Source organism: Kryptolebias marmoratus, linkage group LG22, assembly GCF_001649575.2.
Source record: "Kryptolebias marmoratus isolate JLee-2015 linkage group LG22, ASM164957v2, whole genome shotgun sequence".
Taxonomy (NCBI): Eukaryota; Metazoa; Chordata; class Actinopteri; order Cyprinodontiformes; family Rivulidae; genus Kryptolebias; species Kryptolebias marmoratus.
The window spans coordinates 15,996,219-16,019,723 of NC_051451.1; the positions used below are offsets into that span (position 1 = coordinate 15,996,219).

The 23,505-nt window shown below is 36.8% G+C and overlaps 1 protein-coding gene across 8 annotated transcripts in view; it reads left to right on the forward strand.

Annotated features, from left to right (window-relative positions):
• LOC108244521 (protocadherin-15) overlaps window positions 1-23,505 on the forward strand; it is a 189,349-nt gene that overhangs the window by 114,246 nt on the left and 51,598 nt on the right. For all 8 annotated transcript variants that reach the window (XM_037973638.1, XM_037973639.1, XM_017430798.3 and 5 more), the window contains 6 exons: window positions 2,574-2,667; window positions 7,726-7,854; window positions 13,096-13,401; window positions 14,870-15,100; window positions 18,328-18,444; window positions 21,372-21,512. In XM_037973638.1, coding sequence (XP_037829566.1) covers window positions 2,574-2,667; window positions 7,726-7,854; window positions 13,096-13,401; window positions 14,870-15,100; window positions 18,328-18,444; window positions 21,372-21,512 — 1,018 coding nt within the window. The remainder of the gene's footprint in view (window positions 1-2,573; window positions 2,668-7,725; window positions 7,855-13,095; window positions 13,402-14,869; window positions 15,101-18,327; window positions 18,445-21,371; window positions 21,513-23,505) is intronic.

Here is a 23,505-nt window from a genome sequence, read left to right on the forward strand (position 1 = left end):
GTCAGAAAGAAGTGCTGAGATTTGCGAGGCTGCTGGCATATATGGGTTGTATTGTAATGCATCACTAAGTGCTGTTGCAACAAAATGGTAATGCACTTTATGGTCTTTTAAAGCAAAGCAAGAAAATGCTTGTGAAAAGGGAATAAAAGGGTGCCTATTAATGAGCCCTGTGGCGTGTCAAGAGCCAGCTAACACAATGAGGAGTTAAAGTTTTTTAAAGTAACAGAAAACATTCTGTTGAACAGGGACGATGCACTAAACCTAGAGCCAAATCCATCATTGCAACCCAAGACTTTAAACAGTACAGTGAGATGCTGTGATTAAATTTGTAAAAAGCAACACTCAGATCTAAAGAATTAAAACCACACAGCTGCCAGCCTTCGCTGCTGATGTGGTATCTGTTCTGGGAATTCGCCATCAATTGCATTTTTCATCAGTTACTCCTAAAGGGTCCACCCGAGCCCCACAAACAGCAGTCTCACAATCAGGGTTGGGATAACAACAAAGAGCTGTATTTATTCTTGTTGTCAGGAGGGGTTGTGACACACTGAGTAGTAGCGGCTGCCCACTGTAGCTCTAGGCCATAGGGAGTGTCGTAAGAGCCTCAAAGACAATTTCAGGTAAAGACAGAGACAATTATTACCAACAGGTTGTCACTGTGTCTATGTGTCTCACCTCTTGATACTCCCTGAACAAAACAAAAAACTTCACATTTTCTGCCTACAACTAATCTAAAAGCATGCAGCCCCGCATGAATGGATGTAGATATCTTGCTGCCTCTTAAACTGCCCTTTTTACTTTTGTTCCACCACAGCATCACCTTTGATTTCAAAGGTTTCCCAGAGTCACAAAAGCCTAACCTACAGGCCATGCTATCAGTGAATCTTGCTGAGTGTTCCAACTGGCAGCTGACTTTTTCACTTCAAGGTGAAACTGAAGTACAAAACTTAAAGAACTTCAGGAAAAGTTCAACCTCTTTTATGTCTGGTGAAGTCCAACATTTAACTTTTGGTCTGGGGTATTTTGAAAGAAAAATACAAACAGGCAACGCAAACATGCACTCAAAATAAATAATACTTTTTTTTGACTTTCTTCTTTGGAATTATGAAAGCCTATTTGTTTTAAATTGGATTTATTTTTTCTGTATTTTTTATCTATGACAAATTCTGCTACAGGGGAAAACTGAGATTTTGTGGCTCTGAAATTGAATTTCAGTTCTGTGACTTATCTAGTCTGTCTTGCCTTAAAGTAAAACATTCATGCCACTGGGATCTCACACCTTCTGCATCAGCTCCAATCTGCCGTAGAGGGACACGATCTGAGCAGAATGAAAGATCAACTGTTAGTGTGACGGGGGAGGATCGCCTCTGGACCACACGGCTGACACCCCAGACGAGGCTGTTAATAGTGTCCCACACATCTGACAACATCTTTTCATTTGTGGTGGCAGGGCAGAGGAGGCAGGATGCTATCACACATGATCAGTGAACCTCTCAGACTCAGGCGCTCAAGTGTTTCCCAACACTTCTGCTGTAGTGAGGAATAAACTCGCCTCCAGGCTCAATGAGCGTCATTCGTCATTCTATTGTTTTGCCATTGTAACCGTCAAGATCAGTGTCTTAGGTTTGTAAAAATTATTCTTCTATTATTCTTACCTCTTCATGGAAATAATAAATATGTGTCCAGTGGCCTGTAAGCATTATGTACAACATTTATGGTGTTTCCTAAAAACCTGTTTTTGCCTTCTCTAGCCAGAGATCAGCACAGTCCTTTCACTATAACCTTGTGGCATGTGTTTAGAAAAATAGATAACCTTGACGAAATTTTAGTAATTTGCCTGTCAGAGTTTAAAATGAGGCTTTGTAATATAACTGCAGAAGAAAGTAGTGGTCAGATTTTCCTTGGACTGCTTGGCCACAAGAGCTTTAAATCAGAAATGTGAAGGAGCAGGGGGACAGCAGGGAATTGCTACGGGCATTAATTTAGCAGTGAGTTCAGATGCATTCGCCTTTCTTTCCGCTTTTGGTTCTGGCAGAGCCTCTCAAAGTGCAGCAGTGAAATTGTTCTCCATGTGTTTGTGTGGCTTGTCTTGCCCTCGCGTGTCTTGTGTGCAAACAAAGATAATTCATCGTTCTGCATAGGAATCCATCTCTACTTTTGTGTTTGGAATGCCAGGGCCAAATTAAACTGTGTGAACGAGCAGGAGGGCCGCTCCGTCTGCTGCAGTCATTAGAAGGAAAATAAGTATCTTTCCCTCTGTAGCCCATGTGCTTTGAGAACAGAAGCCGGACTACACAAAGAAAAAATACATCGGAAACTCCCACTTACTCTTTATCTTAAAACCAACCTCTTCCATCAAAAACTATGCTTTATAAATCTGTCAAATCTGCCATTTAATAAAGACTAAGACATCAAAAAAGTATTTAAGAGTCCTGAACATATATGCTTTTAAATGAATGCAGACTTCATATGAGACAGAAAAAGAATATAGGAATTATTAAAAGCTGCATGTTGTTGTTTTTTTTGTTCTTTATTAAGTTAATATGAGTGCCTTCTCTGACCTCTCTCTACAGGATTGGCCTTTTACTTTTGAGCAAGCCTTTGGACAGAGAAACTACAGATCAGTACCGTCTGATTGTCACAGCTTCTGATGGCAACCCTGGAGGGGTGAGGCACAATCCTTTTTTAAATTATTGACCTAATTCTATTGGATTTGGTGATTACTCAAACTAAAAACAAGCTTGGATCAGATGTAGAACATAATAAAATCTTTGGAGTTTGGTCCAATGTTTGTGGAAACCCATGACAATAAAGAGAATAAACATGGGTATCGTAACAAACAGGAGAAGGAGCTTGGTTAAGTAGAGATGTGTGAGGTTTAGATGTTCTCATTTGTGTTCAAACTAGAGTAATTTTGGCTAAACAAAAGGTTCAGTTCTACTAGTGGAAGAAGACAGGCAATTCCTTGTTTTATTAATATTTATTTATTTTGGAAAATTTGAAGCTTTTCACTAATAGATGAATGACAGATGCCATATTCAGTGCAACAATCTGAGCTAGTGAAGTGTTTAATTTTGAATTTTATACTACACTGTTAGATTTCACAATGCTGTGTATCGTCTCACTGTTTGTAAAGTCAAAATGGATGTTCATGCCAACTGACCTACCAGTTCATGTTCTTTTATTAGTTATTTTCTGCTTTACAACAAAAACCCCTCAAACACAACTTTAATATTATATTAGACTCAACAATGATATTTTAGTCAATGACAAACAAAATATGTATTTATTAATTTATTCAGTGTTTTTACTGCCTGTCACCAAAGGCAAAGGGGTAATGTTTTTTTGTTGTTTTTTTTCTTTTGTCTGTGTGGGTGTTCATTTGTCAGTAGTCTAAGCAAAATCTCTCATGAAGCCCAAGATGTATTTTAATGACAGAATGAAGGGATGCACATTAACCTTTGGAATTAATCAAATTCAAGATGGCTGCCACAGCTAAGCAACCTTGACAAACATGAAAAAGCCTATAAGTCAGCAATTTACCAGATATTGATCTAAAATTTACATTTCTGTTACTATAATTATTATGCTGCAAAATATTTGCCTCAATCATTCATATGAAACCTACAAGTGCTGCCCAAATAAACATCACCACAGATCAAATAAATGGTTTTAATGTTTTGGCTGTTCGTTATACATCTGCAGTTGTTCTGCTGACTAAAGGAATGGAGCATTGTGCTCAGCAGGATTTATACTGAGTTTGTTATATCAGATAATAATTAAAGGCACATAGTACTTTAGAGCAGAGAAGTTCAGATTTTAATTTAGTTGTTCCGTCACAAGTTTTCTTCCAATCCTGTGGCATCAGAAAGACATATTATTTGTGTTATTTTATACTAATAGTGACTCAAAAACAAATGTATTAAAGTGTAACATTTGTTGTGTGTGCCTTTTATAAAGCTGCTGCCAATTCAGTTTTATCAAAAGCACTTGGAAAACAATATTCACAGAACTGCGACTTAGCCTTAAGAAACAGCAGACTCCAACCAAATGTGAATGCTGGCTGCGCTGCCTCCCACCAGGAGCTGCTAATAACATAAACTGTCTTAATTTAATTAGACTTCACCTCAGTTGGCTCGCTTTTTTTGCACCTGTCTCTAATCCAGGGAGAGGTGAAATGCAGTTCCCTTTTTAAAATGCAGTCTATGATAGGGAGGGAACATTAGCTGATGAGCTGTCACTAGAGTGATGTTGATTGCTGCCCTCTCACCTCATAACTATTGGCAGACACAGTGTGTTGGTCAAGTGGGAGTCTGTCCTATTATATGGGATACAGGGGGAAAGGGACACAGTAGATAAATAGTGACTTGGAGTAAAAATAAAGAAATAAATTTGGAGTGTGTAAGACGGTGCTTTGCCTTACACAGTGATGTCACAACCAGCAGGAGCTCTCTGTCTAAACGTTGACGTTTGTACAGAGTAGCCATCTTTAGCTGGATAATAAATGTCTTTCTGTGTTGCAAAAATTCTTGTGCCCACAAAGTATATTAACACTTGATTTGTGTGGGCTCTATGTCACAGCTCGGAAGAAATACTGTTACAACTGAAAGTAAATTAAACGAGAGAGAAGAGTAAAGGTGTGTTCAGTGCAACAGAATGAACAGCCGGTTTGATCTGAAGCGATGAAAAGATCAAAATTGTAGTCCCATTTTTTTATTACTTTAGTGACTTTTTTAATATTCTTTTGTACAATTGTAGAAGGGAAAAGGGAAACAAATGAACAAGCAACAAGCTGAGTGTCAAAGGTTAACATCTCAGATTACTTTTATTAACTTCTCAGATCTTTATTTGCTTGAAAGGGCAACAACTTAGTTTATGAAGGCCAACATATGTAAATTTTAAAGTTTTATTTAAGAAAGCGATTTGACTTTTCACAAGCAGCAACAAAAGGCTTCTTTGTGTAGCTGCCTGTGCACACTGAAATTTTAAATGACTTGTGACCAATCAGCAAAAAGACAATGATAACATAACTTTTTTTTCAGATACAAGATTTATTTGTACTGTAATTAAATGTTAGTTAATGACCAGTTCATTCATGAAGGTTAAAGATCCTCATCACAGCTCTCCTGATTCCCTTTGCTTTGCTCTCCACTGCTTGATTAAAGGCCACTTGTGTAAAAAAAAAAAAGGTAATTTGAAAAAAGGCAGTCTGATCTGGTGATGGTCAAGTTCAGTTCTAAACCACAAACTACAACCAAGAAACCTTTTAAAAAGAACCTTCACAAAACACTTACTGAAGTGTCATCAAAGAAAAACCTTTACTTCACCACAAAATTCATCATAAAAAGTCTGCAAATACACAAAGGTTTAATGTGTTTCTGGACCATTGGGCTGATCAGATGAAGTTAAAATAGTACTTATGAGCAACAAAAAAAAACATTGATCTCAAAACTAGAAGTGGTTTTGAGAAGAAAGAAGTAAACACATTACCTCCTCTCTTTTAGTTTTTGATTAAATTTAAAAAAAGCAAAATATAAAATGGTAAATGTGTCATATTCAGTTTTTTAGGGGGAAAATTACACAATTCATTTGATTTCTTAGCTGCTCAGTGACAGATACATTGAGCACAAATATGCATTTACCTGCCATTCTTCTGTAAAAAACATATAAAACATATATGACACAGTGACACTAAGTAGTGATATTCCCATTCCCTAGTTATTAAGTTAAGCACAGAACCTTGGTAACTAAGAACGCAACTGAGGTGAACAAATCCAGCTCTCCACGTTGCTGCTACTCTTTCATCTCAGTCAGTTCTGCAGGCCCACATGCATGCATAAACATTTTACATCATTCTTACCTCTTACATCATCTAGTCTTGCATAAAACAATCTGTCCTCATCTGGTGGACAAATTCCAAAATTTGTATTCTCACCAGTACATGCTTTAATCAAATCTGCCAAGTGGACTTGAATCGCAGAATTTCACCCTGGCATGCTGAATTGCCCATAGCAGGAGAGTGTCCAGGACTCCTAATAGTCTGATCAGATCAGTTACTGCAACAAGATTTCTGGTCAGGATCACTACTTAAAAGCAAAACGTCATCAGCCACCTCTGCATCTATCAGGCAGCTAGCTCTGAAGATGACACATCATAGAGCCTCATCTATTTCATGTTAAATAAATAATGGCAGCTCATTAATCACATTCAAGCTTGTGGACTTTGGAATTCCTTGGAATTGGTAACAACATTCATGCTTGAATGGTGACCCTAATTGGCCTGAAGTCTTTCGTGAAATGAAAAATGAGCTGATCTCGTCAGAACATCACAACAAGAGTGGCAAACTGCTTCCATGTGGATTTTCTTTTTTTTTTTTTTTTTAGGTGGGAGATACAAAAACATGAATGGCTTTCATAATAGGTTACCATGCCCAGTTAGACATGATTATAGGCATGTACAAGTTACAGCAAAATAAAACTTTAGTGGAGGATTCTTCAATGAACATATTAATGGAGATGATGTTAAGTAGGTCATTTGGAAACTTTCGATAGCTGTCATCTCTGGTGTATTTTATTTTGTAGAAACTAAATCCTCCCACATACACGCAGTTTTCCTCCTCCCCCCAAACGGAGGCCATTCATACAGCCATTTGCCGGCACAGTCGCCTCATGACACTGAAAGATTATAGCTTGTGTATTCTGCCATTTTCTATGTTGATTTATAGAAGCACTATGTTCGTATGAACTATGTCTTTGTTTGAAGGTTATCGGCCATATGATTGTCCTAACTGGCCTCACAAATAAATGATGCCGGTGAGAATTTCTTTTGCCAAGTGGGCTTTGAGATCTAAAATGTCACATTAAATGCTTGTCAAAAACAAGCAACATATTAATTGAATTCAATTTAGTGTAAAAATTATACTGAATAAAAAGCTGTTAATGGTGTTAGTGGCTGTCATTGGATGCACTGAGTTATTGCAGGAAGTTTGATAAATAACGAGATTCTGCATCCTTGCCGTGTCAAACATTTAATTTAAAAGTAAAGCTTTTTAACTAAGGGGGAATTTGGAGAATCTTTCATTTCTGACCTTTTCTATTTTTCACATTTTTTACCGTTGAGTTTTCATTCCAAATGTTTCTGTTTTTTATGCAGTTTCAAATCTTCTAACATTTTCACTAAACTAAGAATTATTTATGAGTACAACCGTGCTTTTTTGCAGGATGTGGTGCAGGATAATGTACTGTAGCTGTCATATCTGAAGTGAACTGTAGCATCTAATCCCCACTAACTACTTTCTTTCAAAACATCCCACTGATTGGCAGTTACTCCTACATTTATTGCTTCAGTCAACCTACATAAAGGCATTATCGCTACACAGATCTTTTTTCTTCTTCTTCTTCTTCTCAGCCTATCAAAAAACATCTGCTGTACGAGACAAAACCCTGAACCATGCAGGCAGAATCTAAAGAACAGTCTTTACTGTCTAGATGAACAATGAATAATAAAACAAATGACTTAGATCTGATTTAAAGGCCATGTCAGCTAACACTCAAAAATCGAAGGAACAAGGACAATCTCAAATTTACAAATTAAAAAAAAGTTTAATTTGAAAAAAACAAAAAGAAAAAAAATGCATAGATTGTGTTTCTTAGATTGTGTTTGAGATCTTGTTTCTTTAAAACGGACCCTCAGCAAACTTCAGTGATGATTTTTGTTGTTTTGTAGACATCCACCGCTACTGTGAGCATAGTGGTCACTGATGTCAACGATAACGACCCTGCATTTAACCGCACCATCAGCACTAACTTTACCGTCCAAGAAGAAGAGGCCAATTTGTTTGTAGGGCAAGTCACGGTAAGTGAAACACTTCATAAGAATGACCCTTTGTTATTTATTGAAATGAATCTTCGATACAAACTCTGTGCATTCAGCCATCTTTAATTCTATTGTTACATGTTTTGTTGAAACCACTGAGTGGTCACTTTACTGGTTATGTATTGTTCTTGCTCATCAACAATTACCTGGCCCTATTTTAACAAGGTTTACCTAAAGCCGCTTCCCTGTTGGAAGCCTCAGCCAAGCTTCATTACCCAGCTAGATTTTTCTAATTACTGATGTAGCTTACTGGACCTGAATTTTGCCATTAATTATGCCTTCTTGACATCCTGTGTTAACATGCACAACAGGGCAGATGATGGAATTAAATTATATATATATATATATATTTCTGTAGTTTTACTATTTCTCAAACACAAATCCACACAAGTTAAAATTCAGTGTATCATGATAAAATCGTGAACATTTCATAATACTGTTGGGACTGATGGCGTTCATTTATCTTCATATCCTGGAAAGACGTTTGCAGCATTTTGCAGGTTCAAAGTTGAGTTCCCACAATAAAGCTGAAATATTGAATTATTCATTTTAATCTTTTGAAAATCCTGAACTGAATTTGCAAGCTCTGAGTGAACTAGGTGATGTTAATTTATCAGTTTTTAGTCTTAAATAAATGGTTAGTAGATGACATGATATGTTAATTAGGAAAATCTGAAGCATCACGGTGCATTTGCAATGTTTCTATCAGATTTTTTTTTTTTTTGTCTTTTTTATTTCAGGGGCTTTTCTCTCATACATTGTGCTGAGAGAATGTTTGTTGTATCTTTGTATGGCTAGATTCCCAATAAAGCTGTTCAGATTTTATTTTTTATTTTTTGTGATGTTGTTTTCAGACAACAAAAGATTTGAATAATTTTTGGCTGAAAATCATTTCATTCAGACAATCTTCCTAATTACTGTCAAGGCAATATGAACTTGATGTTCTACTTTAATGAATTTTTGTCTTTTTTAAGCAGGTAGTTTGACAGATCTCCCACTCACAAAGGTTAAAAGATAACTGTGCTCTTATTTTGTCAGTACTTACATGTACAATAATCAAAGGGAAAGTTGGGAAAAAGCACAATGCCTCAAAGTTTGTTTTTCTGAGCTGCTGCTGCTCTTCTTCTTCTCTGCTGCCTGCAAGCCAAGCGCTGGACTCACTATATATGGATAAAATACTCTCCAGCAGGATACAAAAAGAACATGTTTGATATTTGTGGAATGACCTGTGGTCAGTTGAAGGTTTATAGGAAAAAAAGCCTTGCTACGTTTAAAATTCACTGAAAGTTTGTTCACAACACTGACCTTTTATCACACAAAGTAAGACAATTTTCCTGACCCAACTGTGTTTATTAGGGAAAACCCTGTCTTGAGATGTACCTGTGCACATGAGCTAAATTAATTCTTGCTTTCTTTTAACTCCTTGTCTGTAATTGCTTGTTTAAACAAAAGTCTCAGATCAGTGCAGGACTTGTGTCAGCTTTCAGAATATACAATTTAAACATGGATAACGTGATATATTTTTAGGGGGGGAATGCACTGCTAAGTGTTACAAGTTTAACAGAGACCAAAGAAAACAGGACGGAATCTTGGTGTTTGCATACTGTAAAGTCCACTCAAGTCTCAATTGCAAGTGTTTCCTCAGAAATGCGGCTAGCAGCTAAAAAGGAGCTTAGTCCAGTGCTCAAACTCTCTCCCTCTGCTCTGCTTTGGAAGGTTTTCTGAGCTGGCAACTTGCCACGTTGAGCTAAGAATCTGAAAAGTACATTAAAGTACTTAGCTCCATACAATCCGGCTCTCCATGCACATTGAGAGGCTGCAGTTTAGCTTGTTGAAGCCTAAAAAGAATGTATGGAGGCTTTTTCTTTTGAGACAATGTGTAAAAAATTAAAATCCCCAAACTTTTTTTTTTTATTAATCGGTTTCAACATCCTTTCATCCATCTTTTATACGCATTTTTTTTCTGTTGTGAGTCTGGGGGAACTGATGCCTTTCTGCAGCGGTCATCATGTGAGACGTGAGGTACACCCTGGGCATGTTGCAAGTCCATCACTGGGCCACATAGAGACAAATAACCAAAGCAATTTATGACAAATTTAAGAAAACTGAATATCTTGGCATTCTGATATAGGAAACCACTCATCAGAACCAGCCTTAATGCTAATGGAATTATATTAACTACTCTTTCTGTTTCAGTCTGGAATATTTCCTAGTTTTTTTTTCTGGTTTGTTTCCTTGAGGTAATCTTTTCACGGTGAAAACACATTTTTCAAAGAGGGATCGCATTTTTCATGCAGGGAGGACAGATTTGCATTTTAAGACACCATGCTCATTGCACAGCATTTGGGATCATCTCCCTCGGGAGGAAGCTTCTAAATAAACTTGATTCATAGATAGTTTAGTTGTGAAATGTGGTTAAATGTTAGCGCCTTGCTCTAATACAGCGAGGGGAGCTAGACTATCTGTATCCTGTGGTAACATTTCATTGTAGATGTGGGACACTCCTAAATTAGTATTGGCCAGTGCCAAGTTGTGAAGCCTGTTCTTTGTCAGTTAACTCACACCATTTACTGTACAGCGAAGATTTCACTCTGTTTCATCAGTCCCTTCTGATAGGCCGACAAATGATCAGTAACTGCTCACTCTCTTTCCCCAGGCCTGAATAACATTTTGTGATGAACATCGTCTCTCTAGCTGAACAAATTTTGTTCCAATCAAAACAGTAGCCTAAAGCTCACAATTGCATGACACGCTAAGTAATAGTCCAAGTGACAGAAGAGGGAATAGATGAGATGCAGACAGCTGGAATTAAGCTGCTATTTGTGTTCATTCAAGTATTTCATATTTAAATCTGATGTTATGGTAAAATTAGCTCACTTTTTTTCCCCCCATTGCTGCCTTGAATTCACCTGCAGGGAGGGAGTCATAATGCAGCCAGGCACAACACTTCAGGCGGCTGCCAACAGTGAAGATGATTGCAGTCTAAATGCATAATGCTATTAGATAGCTTAATATTAGCCCTTAAGTGTTTTGGATTATCGTTGCAGTCATCAGAACTGGTTTCCCCGTTCTTTACACACACCCACTTATAGATCAGAGGCAGTTTATCTGGTTATCACTACTGACTGTGGTTGTTCAGGAACGTACAAATCCTACATCATATAAACTCATTCAGTGGGCTCTTAGCAGGGGGGCAACATAGACTCAGTATGCAGACAACAAACCCAGGAGGTCTTAGTATGTCAGGCTCATCAAAAAAGGCATCATGTGAAAATCCTTCTTAGTCAGATTGGTGTACATAATGTAGTATCATTTGTGGTTTGCTAAGAGGCTTTCTTGGTATACTTACTTTAATGATTCGAATATTTTTAGTTTTCTTTTTGTTAACATGAAGTTTTGTTGTTTGGTTTTGAGAGATGAACATCAGTGATTGAGTAAAATTTACCAGACAGATAGATAATTTCTTTTTAGAGTTCACATGAATGTTACTTATGCAAATGCAATGATGATAAATAATTATTAAACCAGTATGAATTGAACACTTTTTTTATCAGGTACTTATCAGAGTTTTTTTAAGACTGCTATCTTCTCAGTTTACTTGTTGTTCCATAACCACTACATGAGACTTTTGTATACAATATATTGCCAAAAGTATTCACTCACCCACCCAAATCCTTGGATTTCAGGTGTTCCAATCCTTTCCATGGTCTCAGGTGTATAAAATCAAGCACCTAGGCATGCAGACTGCTTCTACAAAGATTTGATAAAGAATAGTTCACTCTCAGGAGCTCAGTGAATTCTATTGCAGTATCATGATAGGATGCCACCTGTGCAATATGTCCAGTGGGGAAATTTCCTTTGTATTAAATATTCCACAGTCAACTGTTAGTGGAAGCGATTGGGAATGACAGCAACTCAGCCATGAAGTGGTAGGCCACGTAAAATCACAGAGCGGGCTCAGAGGATGCTGAGTTTCATAGTGCACAGAGATTACCAATGTTCTGCAGAGTCAATAGCTACAGACCTCCAAACTTCATATGGTCACAGAAAATTGGACTTTACATAGCTAAGTGGTATTCTGATATCATTTTTAGTTTTGAAGATTTATTTGCTTCTTTAGTCTTGCAACGACAGCTAGATATTGTGATGTTAAATAACAAATATAAATTGTTGTCCTTCCCATCTCCAAAGAAAAAGGAAAAAATAAAATATAACCTATATTATATAAACCCATGTAATCTACCCTAATCTACAGATGTGTTATTGTTTTCTCTTTTGTGTGTCTCCTAATTACAACAAATTAGTGTTGCCAAACAGCAGAAAGACAAAGACAAAATTAACTGTCAACAAACTTGAATGAAGTTTTTTGTTTGCCATTTAAAACAATTGCAGTATCACATAATAGCTGTTTTTGTTGTTGTTGTTGTTTTTTTTTTCTTATTTTGTTCCATTATTTTCTGTTGAAATTTAGCTGCCATATTATTCAATGATTTCGTTTTTATTGCTGTTTGCTGCAGAAAAAAAAAACATTCTGGAGTTGCAAATTACAAATTGATTTCTGTTTTTATTATCAGCAAAAAAAGAGACTCAAATGTGAGAATAGTTTTGGCTTGACTGCATCACTGAAGCTTACGGGGCTTTGTTCTTGAAAGCTTTGTAAATATGCTAGGCATTAGAACAAAGCCAAGCTCTAATGGTTTATGTGATGGCTCTAACAGATGCTGTTTACATGAAGGGAAATACTGTGCTGTCTATTTTTAGATATGTATTCATTTTGTTGTGAATATTTACATTTTTTGTGTGTCACTGATATGTGTTAATGTATAATCAGTGTCCCATTGCAGTGATCTTACTATTTTGGCTACTAGACCATTAGTGATTTATTGTGTTTCCATTTGATAACTTTGGTTACATATCCCACCATTTCTATTCAGCGTGTCTTGTCACCAAATCGTCAAACAAGTGGAATTGTACTGGTGCAGTGAAATGTGGTCATCTTAGTTATTTTGTTTGTTTTGACAACCTGACAACAATTAAGTTTTACTTGCTTGAAAGCAATAAAAGTTGCAACTAGCACATCTCAAGTGCATCAGTTTGGTTTAAAAAAAGCTCATTTACAAAGCTGAAATGTTCAGGTTTTAATATTTTGCTTCTTTCTGCTCCAACTACATAACATTAAATATTAACCATGCCTATGTTAATTATTTTCTTTCTCCTCAGGCTACAGATTCCGATGCTGGACCTAATGGCCAAGTTTACTACCGAATTGTCAATCATCCTGACTTATTTGCAATCAGTGCTAATGGAAGCATCTACACCAGAGTGCCTCTGGATAGAGAGTTAAGAAGCCAATATAACCTTGTCATTGAGGCCTCAGACGGGGCAGTGGATCCTAGGCGAACTACACTGACCGTCTTGGTCATGGTTTTGGACATAGATGACAACAGCCCAGTCTTCTCCCAGGAGACCTATACGGTGAATGTACCTGAGAACACCCCTGTGGGAACTGTGCTGCTGAAACTAAGTGTAAGTGGTTTTTTTTTTGTTTGTTTTTTCCCAAGTCATTGTCCTTTCTGCATTTATTTGCAGTTGTTTATATTGCATACTATCATTTAATCATATGTTATTGTATTGTGTAATATTAAAAGAATTAAAGAATATTTAAGAACTTTTCATTCTGATAAGTTTTTTTTTTTTTTTTTTTTTTTTCTTAATCTGTCAAATGCATCCAGATAGAAACATTTACACAAACAAAAACACAACCTTACTGGAGACTTGCACTTCCTCTGCTCTGATGGCAAGTCTCTGGGCACTTTTAGACAGAACAAGACTTGAAATAGATTTTTGTTGTTGTTGTTGCTGTTGATTTGTTTTTCATTTCTTTCTTATGAATCACATCTAAGCTTTGGTTGGGAATTCTTCTTTTGGTGGCAAATGCCAATATGCTGCACATTAGGCTAAAAAAATATAAAACTGAGAACCTTTGCCTTTAGCTTAAACACTATCAAATATCAATGCACGTGATTGTATTGAAGCGAAACATTGGGAAACCCTGAACATGTAGAGCAAACATGAGCAGAGGGACAAGTAATTGCTGGCATATTGTGAGTGACAAATCCCCAGATGGGAGTATAGCAGGAGGTAGGGAGAGTGAGAAAAAAAGAAAGATGGAAGAAAAAGAAGCTGAGGGCTTTGAGTGACAGTGACACTGTGACACTATAATAACCCATAAAACAACACCTCAACTCTAAACTGAGACGAATGGCAGGATAGATATCTAAAAGTAAGTTGAACCAGGTGTGGACTTTTTGCTGTTTTTTTAAAAACCTTTAAATCATTTTTGGAGTCCTATCAGCTTGTGTTTTTTAGTAATTAGCAAATGCTAGCTTAAAATAAGCAGTAAACAGAGAAGTGTGTTAAAACGCTTAATGATATTTTAACAAATTGTGTTTTTCTTTTATTTTTACAGTACAAATAGCTGTACTTCTTTTCAGATAATATTGGCACATCTGTTATTTGACTGTTCTAGTCTAGATTTGAGGCTTGGCTTACTTAAAAAAAAATTGTAAATCATATATTGATCACTTCTGGTTGTGCTTTTCAATGAAAAGTCCAGTTCTGCTTAAGGCCATGCTTTCGTCTAACATAATTAATATTTTGAATATAGCCAAATACTTTTATGTGCTCTTGACTATTGCAAGGTGACCTGGCCTATTGACAAAATAGCAGTGCATGGGGAGCAAATTCAAATAGAAAAAGGAAATGGAAAACTAAAATTTCACATTTTAAATCACTGGACACTAGATTAAGAAATTTTCAGTCTGAAAAACTTTAGCTCTACTAAATATTATCTACAAATTCAATTTACGCATGGGACCTGTTGTCCATGCTTGAGTTTTTTTTTTAATCTTTTTGTTTGTTTGTTTTGTTTTGTATGTTTTTGTCTTTGTATTGTTTATGTTTATGAATTCCTTTTGTCTTGTCTTATTTACAGGCAGTGGACCCAGACCTTTTCTCCAATGTCACATACCGGATTAAGACTGAATCGGCGATGCAGCTGTTTTCTCTGAACCTTATCACCGGGGAACTGGCTCTATTGCAGATCCTTGATTTTGAGGGCCTGGCAGCTATGGGCATGGGTACCTCTTACACTTTCCAGGTGGAAGCTGTCGACCAAGGAGGAATTATGCCCCCGGGGCAAGCTACTGTCACCATTCGCATCACAGTAAGAGCCTTCAGATATATAGTTCAGCAGTACTTCTCAGGGTTCTCCTTTCCACTGTCTTTATTATGTCTCTGGAGTTGTAGCTTTGACAGGAAAGAGTACGCAGTGATGAGTCATTAGCATAGCTTTACAAGAATAATAGCTTGCAAAGGGCCATAACCCTAAAGAAAATTGAAAACATTGCAGCACTGCCACTGCACTATTACTAGGATGTGCTATGTGTTGCAAAGAGTTCTTGTGTTACCTTCGTTTAACATATTTCAGCCTCCTGACCTGATCATCCTCACTGCATCACCACTAAAAGACAACTGGCAGATTGGTGTTTCAGTGGTGTTCGAGATCTGAATAACTCATTAGCTTTGTGACAACAATTATTCCACGTTTTACAGGAGCTTGTGTTCCAGTTTTTTAAGAGATTACCAGCTGAGCGAACAAAAGCATGTGTCGCAATGCTATTCGTGTGTATTACAGTAAATATTGTGCAGTTTCACTCTGATTAGGCCTTAAAAAAGTGTGTGTGGCGAGCTCTCTGCTTATGAATTCAGTCCACCCATCAAAGTCTGCAGAATTAAGTTGTCAGTGTTGCAGGGGAAGGCATTGAGCTTCCTTCTTTAAGCAGGTTTTTTCTGTCTGTAAAGGGAGTTTGTCTTCTGATAAGGACAAGCTTTGTAGCATTCTGTGTGCTGTCATACACAAAGTGTTTTGATAGGATCAGGAATTGCACAGACATTGATATCAAACTGGTGTCTGCCATATAAGATGACTTAGATTGAGCCTAATGGATTCATGCAAGCTGCTGGACTTGATTCCATTGATTCTACTTCCTTTTTTTTCATCTGACACCTCCAGAGAGTTAATTCAAGACATTCTGGCCTGTTTTTATCTTTGTGTGTGTCCTTTATTGTATAGCCAGCTCTGATGGTGCTGAAGTCGTGCTTGTTTTGCTGCTTTGAATTAAACTTTCTCTTCTATTCTTCCCTCCATGAATATTTGTCTTTTGGTATGTCCGTGTGGATAATTTTGTCTTTTTGTACAGTATGTGTACATGTAGCGTTCGCAAATTGCACAGCACAAGTTCCATGGTAAACACTTGAGATAAAATGATCAAGCTCTGTTTTACGATGGAAAAAATCGATCATAGATGTTCTCCTTGAAAATGCTAAAGATGTGTATAGATTACAGTAAGGCTGCTCTCCACCACTACTGAGTTTATAAAACACAGTCAGTTGTCCTTGGCTCAGTCAGAACAGTAGTAAGTGGAAAAAACTACAAAATTAATAATAAAAAAAAGAAAAACAAAAATCAAGCTACTACTTTTATTTTGTACATTTGATTTAGTCATGGGAAATTATTGATTTGCTTAGCAAGTCTTCATTGTCACACAGCAGAGAAAAAGTGCATTTAGAAAGATTTAGTTTCTTTTTAAACCTGCCAATGATGAATGGCAGTTTGTTACTTAATCAGAGAACATTATTAAATGCCATGGAGGTGTGATTACATTTTTTAGCCTCTGAAGACCAGTTAAACTGTCATATCAGCTCCAGGTATTTTCTTACTGTATATAGACTTAAGATGATAAATTCCTGGAACAACACCTCCTTATCTGACTCTAATTTATTGTCTTATTACAGGGTTCCTGCAAGGGCAAGAATTAGAATTTATTTTTCTATGCAACAAACATCCGTCAGCTTTTTCATATAGGCTTTCTTGTCTGTGTGGTTATTGCTCTGCTCAGTTTATGAGACATGTTTACAATGAAAAATTGATTTGATCCAAATCTTTGCTTTGATTTCTTTAGTAAATTTTAGACTGTGCATTTAAGTGATGGTTTTCATTTTGACCTGATGTAGATGAAAGATTTACAGAAGTCCCTAAAACGTCCCTGCAAGCAATGAAGAAACCCATAAAACTTTCTCTGTTCATCAAAAATTACTTTTTTTTTCTATAAAGGCAATTTGTTTTAGAACTTGTTCATTTGAACTGTATAACTTTTGTCTCATCTAGTATTTATTGATTTATGGGTAGCAATTTCCAAAGTACTGTGGTAGCTCGATGGTCGGTGCTGCGGTCTTGTAGTCCTGAGGCTGCAGGTTCAAGCCCAGGTTGTGTTGGAAAGGGTGTCTGGCTTAAAACCAATTTCCAAATCTTTTGTGTCTGTTTGCTCGTTGTAGCAGCCCCTACAGTTGGGTGCAACTGAAAGAACAACAACTACAGGGGTAGTGATTCCCAAATAACTGATATCATTTATTACTGGTGGTACTAATTATATTATTTTTGGTAACTGTAGTTATTTTTACTGCATTTCTAAACTATTCATGATCTTTTAGAACAGAATGTGTTGACTTTTTCTTCTTTTTCCTAACAAAACAACCCTTCTCTCTCACCAGCTTTATTTATTGATTCGGTTTGTGTTTGCCAATTTTACATCTGTGCATATACATATATAAGATATATAGAGAGAGACTGAACTAATGCACTGCATGCAGCTCTCTGGTCTTTTTAGACTGTAAAAATAAATCAAGATAAGTGTTCAAATGGGCTTCCTAATCTACTTGGGCAGTTCTTAATATACCTGGGCATCCAGCCCAAGCATAGTCTGTGGAAGACATTGGATAGGCAAATTAGTCCCACTTTTATCTCCATTGCTGGGACTTTTAACCTTGACCCTGCTTAGACAGCCCTGATTGTTCAGCTGGATTTAATGTTAGCAAACAGTTACTCTTGTGTTACTGATTTTGAACGAACCATGTTTTATACTGAAAGCTCTGATTCACCCTGCACCTTTAAATAGAGACGATTGGCAGTTTAAACTGTTTTTACTGTCAGTGTCACATCTTGCACGTTCAGTAATAAAACAGTGGGTCACGGTTTTGGACTAACAGGACATTTAGACTAAAAGTGATTTTTATGTTGGAAATTTTGTATTTTAAGACTTCCATATATATATATGGAGAAAGAGGGAGAGAGGGATAAGGTGTTTGGTCACCCTACATTTTTCCAGATGTCTAAAAACCGGTACGAGTTCTTGTCTGGGCATAACATTTTGGATTTTAAGTTAAAGAAAGCTGGCACTATATAATTATATTACATACATCTTCATTATTATTCAAAATATGCTCTTTTACTTTGCCTTGTGCCTTTAATGTTAAGATAAGAACAGACTTCTCAAATATAAATATCACCAGTATGTTAATTTTTAATCTGCTTGTTTGTTTTTTTTTTTTCAGGACATGAATGACTTTGCCCCCATATTCATTCAGGACTTGTATAAAGGCTTAGTGGCACCCAACGCAGAGAAAGGAACCGTCATCACTACCGTTCTTGCTGAGGACCAGGACCCCCCAGTGAGTCTGAAATAATAAATGAGTCACGCTCTAAATGTATATTCAATACTCTCCCTGTATACAGTATAGGTGACAGACATGAAAAGGCCTTTCCTGAGGATTTAATGTTGCTGATAGAAAACAAGTCATTTTCAGTGGTAGCATTTTACAAATGTGTTCAAGACTACCGTGCTCTCATTAGAGCTCCGGGTCTGTGTGTGTGTCTTCCTTTTACACTCCTGGTTCCAACTACAAGAGGATCTACTTTCATACCCTCACTTGTATGAGTCATCTACTGTATCTGAGATTGCTTATTGCATGCCACATCATTCACTTTTTTTAAATTTTTTGATTTAATCATTTTATATATATAAATATATACATACTTTTTTTATTTTCTTTAAAAAGAGAGGGGAATAGAAACATCTCTGCCTAGGCTGAAAGGTCTTCACTACTGAATCAGTTTTTTTTTTTTTTCCTTTCTTTTCCTGTTCCGGTAAAGTCCTGCATGACTGGACTCCCTGCACGTTATTAGTGTTCCTCCTGCTGGTAGGATCTCACCAAGGCTGAATGAGCTTGTATTCCCTCAGCTGCACATGAACACTGAGGGAAACGGATGCCTGTCAGTTCTAGCTGTGGGTGGTCGAGCATCTTCACAATGTCACAGTGACTGCTGTACATCTCACTTTCTCTCAGGAGGAGACACTCCCTCCTCCTGCTTGACCTATTCCAGTTGTTGCAACTCTGAAATTGGCCTTTTTTGCCGTTATCACTCTCCAACTCGTGCAGGATTTTCTTCATGGTAGAAAATAGCCAGCAGTGCTAGAGCTCAAATAAGAAGTCATCATTGTCACAGCGAGCACAGTGCCAATCTGAAAGGCGTGGGAGAGACAAGAGAAAAGAAGTTGACAACCAGAAGGATTAGATTTCCTATCTCAGATTTTTATTGACTTTAATATAAAAACTCAAAATAATTTACCAACAGAATGACTTTTATAGACACCACTGCTAACACCAAACAAAAACGACTTCACACACATGCACAGTCTCTATCTTTTGTGCAAACTCATAAATAAACCGTATACATGGAGAGACAAAGACAAACTTGAAGTCTCTGTGTAACATGCTGTATGTGAGCAATAAATATTGAAGATTAGATTGGTTCAGACCATCTGAACCCTGAAAGAAATGACACTCGTAACTTTTAAAAGGAAGATGCAATTTTGTCATTCTGCTCAGCTCTGTAACATCAATGTTAATATTACCCTGAATAAGAGATTGCCATGGAGACAAATGTTGTTTATTCTTCAGCAGAGGAGTCTGCTCTTTGTCACTGAAAACCTTTTTCTCCTGTGTCTTGGTTCACTGCAGCAGAGCAAGTTATCCGAAATTTATTTAAGTGACTCTCCGTATTCTTAGTAGTCTTTTTTTCTCACAAATCAAATCAATCATTCATCCATTTACAAAATAAAGTGCAAAATGAATCTCTTCTACGCTCTCAGCTCAGGCCCTGCTGTTGTATCTGAGACACAAATAAATGAAACTTACTCTTGAAATCGTTATTGCCTATTTGATATTAATGAAAATTGGAGACTTGTAGAAGAATCGTGCATGTGTGAAAACTTCTTTAGATAATCTTTACTGTAAATAATCAAGTGAGTTCACTCAAGTGGTGAGCATAAAATATTCATAGTCAGGGAATAAAATGTCATGCAAGAAAAACTGTAGTACAGCAGAAGAAAAGTCTCTTAACAGAAGAGGTAGAATGCTACTGCAACCAAACACTTGGTCCTTTTATTCATTTTTATACATTATATATGAGTAAATTTGTGAAAACAACAGTTACTTAAAATGTCTTCAGTCTTTTTTTATAAATTGCATGATATATTACAGTAAAGTGCAAGCTTTCGTGTTTTGGGTTTTCCAGACCTAAGTTGAATGTATGAGTTTCCAAAAACAAGCTAATAATTCAAGCTGAAAGAACAAAAACTAGGGACTGGCTGCTTTTAGTAAGCTGGTTTTATTTTTAGTCTCAAGCAAAGTGTTTAACCATGAACGCTTCCATTACTGAGGAGGTCTGCCTGTGAATTAATTATTTATTATTTTTATTAGTAGTAGTAGTATTAGTAGTAGTATTAGTAGTAGTATTATTATTATTATTATTATTATTAAAATGGCTAAATTTGCATTTTTTTTATAAACCTTGTTTTTTAATCCCCTTAGTGAGATGACTCAGTTGTAACATCTTATGAACACATGTATGCTCGTAAACCTCCCGAGGGATCCTTCCACTACAGGATCTCTCTTTCTTTAGCTTCAGGTTTGTACCTCATCCCTGGAGGGCAAAATTGCATCATCCAAGAAAAAGTTGCTTCAAAATCTTAAAAAAAAAGAACCTTCAGATTTAATTTTATGTCCAGAGGGATGAAACTGGGATAAGAGGAGCTATAGAAATGATTAGTAATCAGGATACGCATTTAATCTTAATCAAAGGGTCAAATTAAAGTTCATGTGGTCACTAATGAATGGGTGTCCACTCCTCTGGACTGAAAAGGATGGATTTAATGGAGACGGGTTTTTTTATACTTTCGATGAAAGGAATAAGTTTAATAAATCACAGAGGGTTTATTCAAGGATGTTTGGTGAGGAGCAGACTAATGGGAGGCTGTGGCAGGCTAAGAGTTTCTTAAATGGATAAGAGTATGATGACGCATTAGGACAGTTCTTCAGATCACAGAGATTAAAAAACATTTTTTCTTACATAAAATCAGCTCTGTTGTAGCTCTCTGAAACAGTCAAAATGGGCAATTTGTTAATTTATATTTCTAAACAAATAGTCTTGCAACCATTCTATGTCTTGAACTAATTTGACTCTCTTTTTCTGGCTGATTTATCGTCTTTTTTTTTTCTGGGTAATTATATCTAATGTTAATGTTTCTTTCTTGCAGGGTACTCCAGCAAGTTTTGTGCGCTACAGAGTGGACATGGAAAGGTCACCTTACAGTGGCAGCATTTTTGATGTGGAGCTCCAATCTGGAAGAGTCATCACCAAGGTCAACCTCAATGAGGAGCCCAGTGTCACCTTCAAAGTGAGTATCTGTAATTATGATGACATTGTTAGGGAAATGCTGCGCCTGGTTGTCATGTTAACTGCGCATTTCCCAGAAATTTATACAGATATTCAGTCAGTGAAGAGATACACCAAGATATTTGTGGGGGAAAAGGAGAATTTTCTGTCTAAGGGAGCTCTCAGGGAATCCCAACTGAGCTGCATCATCTATATTTAGAACATAAGAAGAAAGCCGGGGTGGTGGCAAGGCAGCAAGCCTAATTTGCTAACAGTGTTATAGTGAAAAGTAAAAGCTTATAAAAAATATTCCGGGATGATTAGCTTTACCCTAGTAAAAGAGTCACAGAAAACTATATTTTACAACAATATAAGGACAGTCATAAACAGCCTCAAAGTCTAAAGCTGCATTACTAAGATGAGATTTGACAAGTTTTAAATAATTCAAATTCACTTTTTTACACAAAGCTGTAGAATAAGATTAACTTGTCCTGGCCCATTTATATTTATCAATATTAATTATGACTAAGCCTGCAAAGCATCCAGGTACCAGTTTTAAATACATGTATGTTCAGCCTCAAGAGACATTGAGGACAAACCAAGAACCACTCCTTCAGAATATATTTGGGTGACCTTGGATGCACGTGGCCAATTCTGTGAATTAGAATCTGGCCAATGCTACTTTGAAGGAATACCTATTTATTATGATTTGCCCCAATGCAAGTGGTAGAGTTTCAGATAGGAGGTTTTCTCGATATTTTAGTGTAGAGGAAAGGTAAAAAAAAAACTGTTTTTCTCTTTAAAAGTCCGAATGCACTGGAGGAATCGCTCAAAGAAGTTCTTCTCCACCTTTTGTTCCTTGCTGCAGTGACAGTAAACGTAGCAGCTGCAAAAACAGTGCCAAAGCTTGTGGTCTGTCATATAGATCAAATTGTTTTTCTTTTTTTTTTTGGTTTTTTTTTGGTTTGGAACTATCCCTGCATACAGTATATACGGTTGTTAAAAGTGGAGTTTTGGCGACAGACAAACAGATGCTGAAGGTACTTTTTATAGTGAACAGAGGAGCTTTTAAGTGCATCAGTGCACAGAAAATGGAGAATTAAAAAGCCTCCAGTTGCATATAAGGTCAACATACGTAGATGTGCCTGCACAGAGCTCTCCACAAATCTCACAAATCTTTCATGTTTGTTTGTTTACATCAGTTCAAGAGCTAATTCATAATGTAAATCATACCAAGGTGCTACACAGATATAGTAGAAGTTATCTACTTTGACCAGCCACAAGATGAGAGGGCATGGAAATGTGAAGTTAATGACAGCACTAACTGCTTAAGGAAAGTCTTCTTCTTTTTCTCTTGGCTGTTCCCTTCTCTCTTTTTTATTGTCTCTTCAACTCAATTCACAACCAATTGGCCTTAGCAAACACAAAAAAATGGCTACAACTGAGCCAGCTGTACAGTTATTCAGCTAAAATCGGAAGTAGTGGTAGTAGCCAAGAGTCATTAACAACACTTACTCTGTTCATTAATACATCTCGCAAGATCTTGCCGTATCACATGAGATTGGGCATAATGTGGTTTACAAGGTTTGGCCAAAAATGGCTATAAGTCCATCCCTTCATCATCATCATAAACTGCTCCTGAAAGGTGGCAGACATAATGCATTCCTTCAAGGAATGCCAGGCCTGTAATGTAACACTGTTCTGCTCCTGAATCTGGGATTTTGCAAAGTCATTAGAAAACTTTTTAATGTCTTGTCTATGTGTATAATGTAGCTGTGTGTATTTATGTTAACCTTTTGTAAACAGGTCCCAAGCTCATAGTAAAGCAGGTGATGTATGTTCAGGGGTTTTGTACCATTACTCTCCTAGGTTGTCTGTACCCCTTCTTTTTTTTTCATTACTCTGTTTCTTTAAACATTGCTGCAGTGCTTATTCTCACTCTGCTTATCTTTCATTCCCTGCTTGCCCACTCTCTCACAGTCTGTGAATGTTGATCAGTGCATTCATACTTGGTC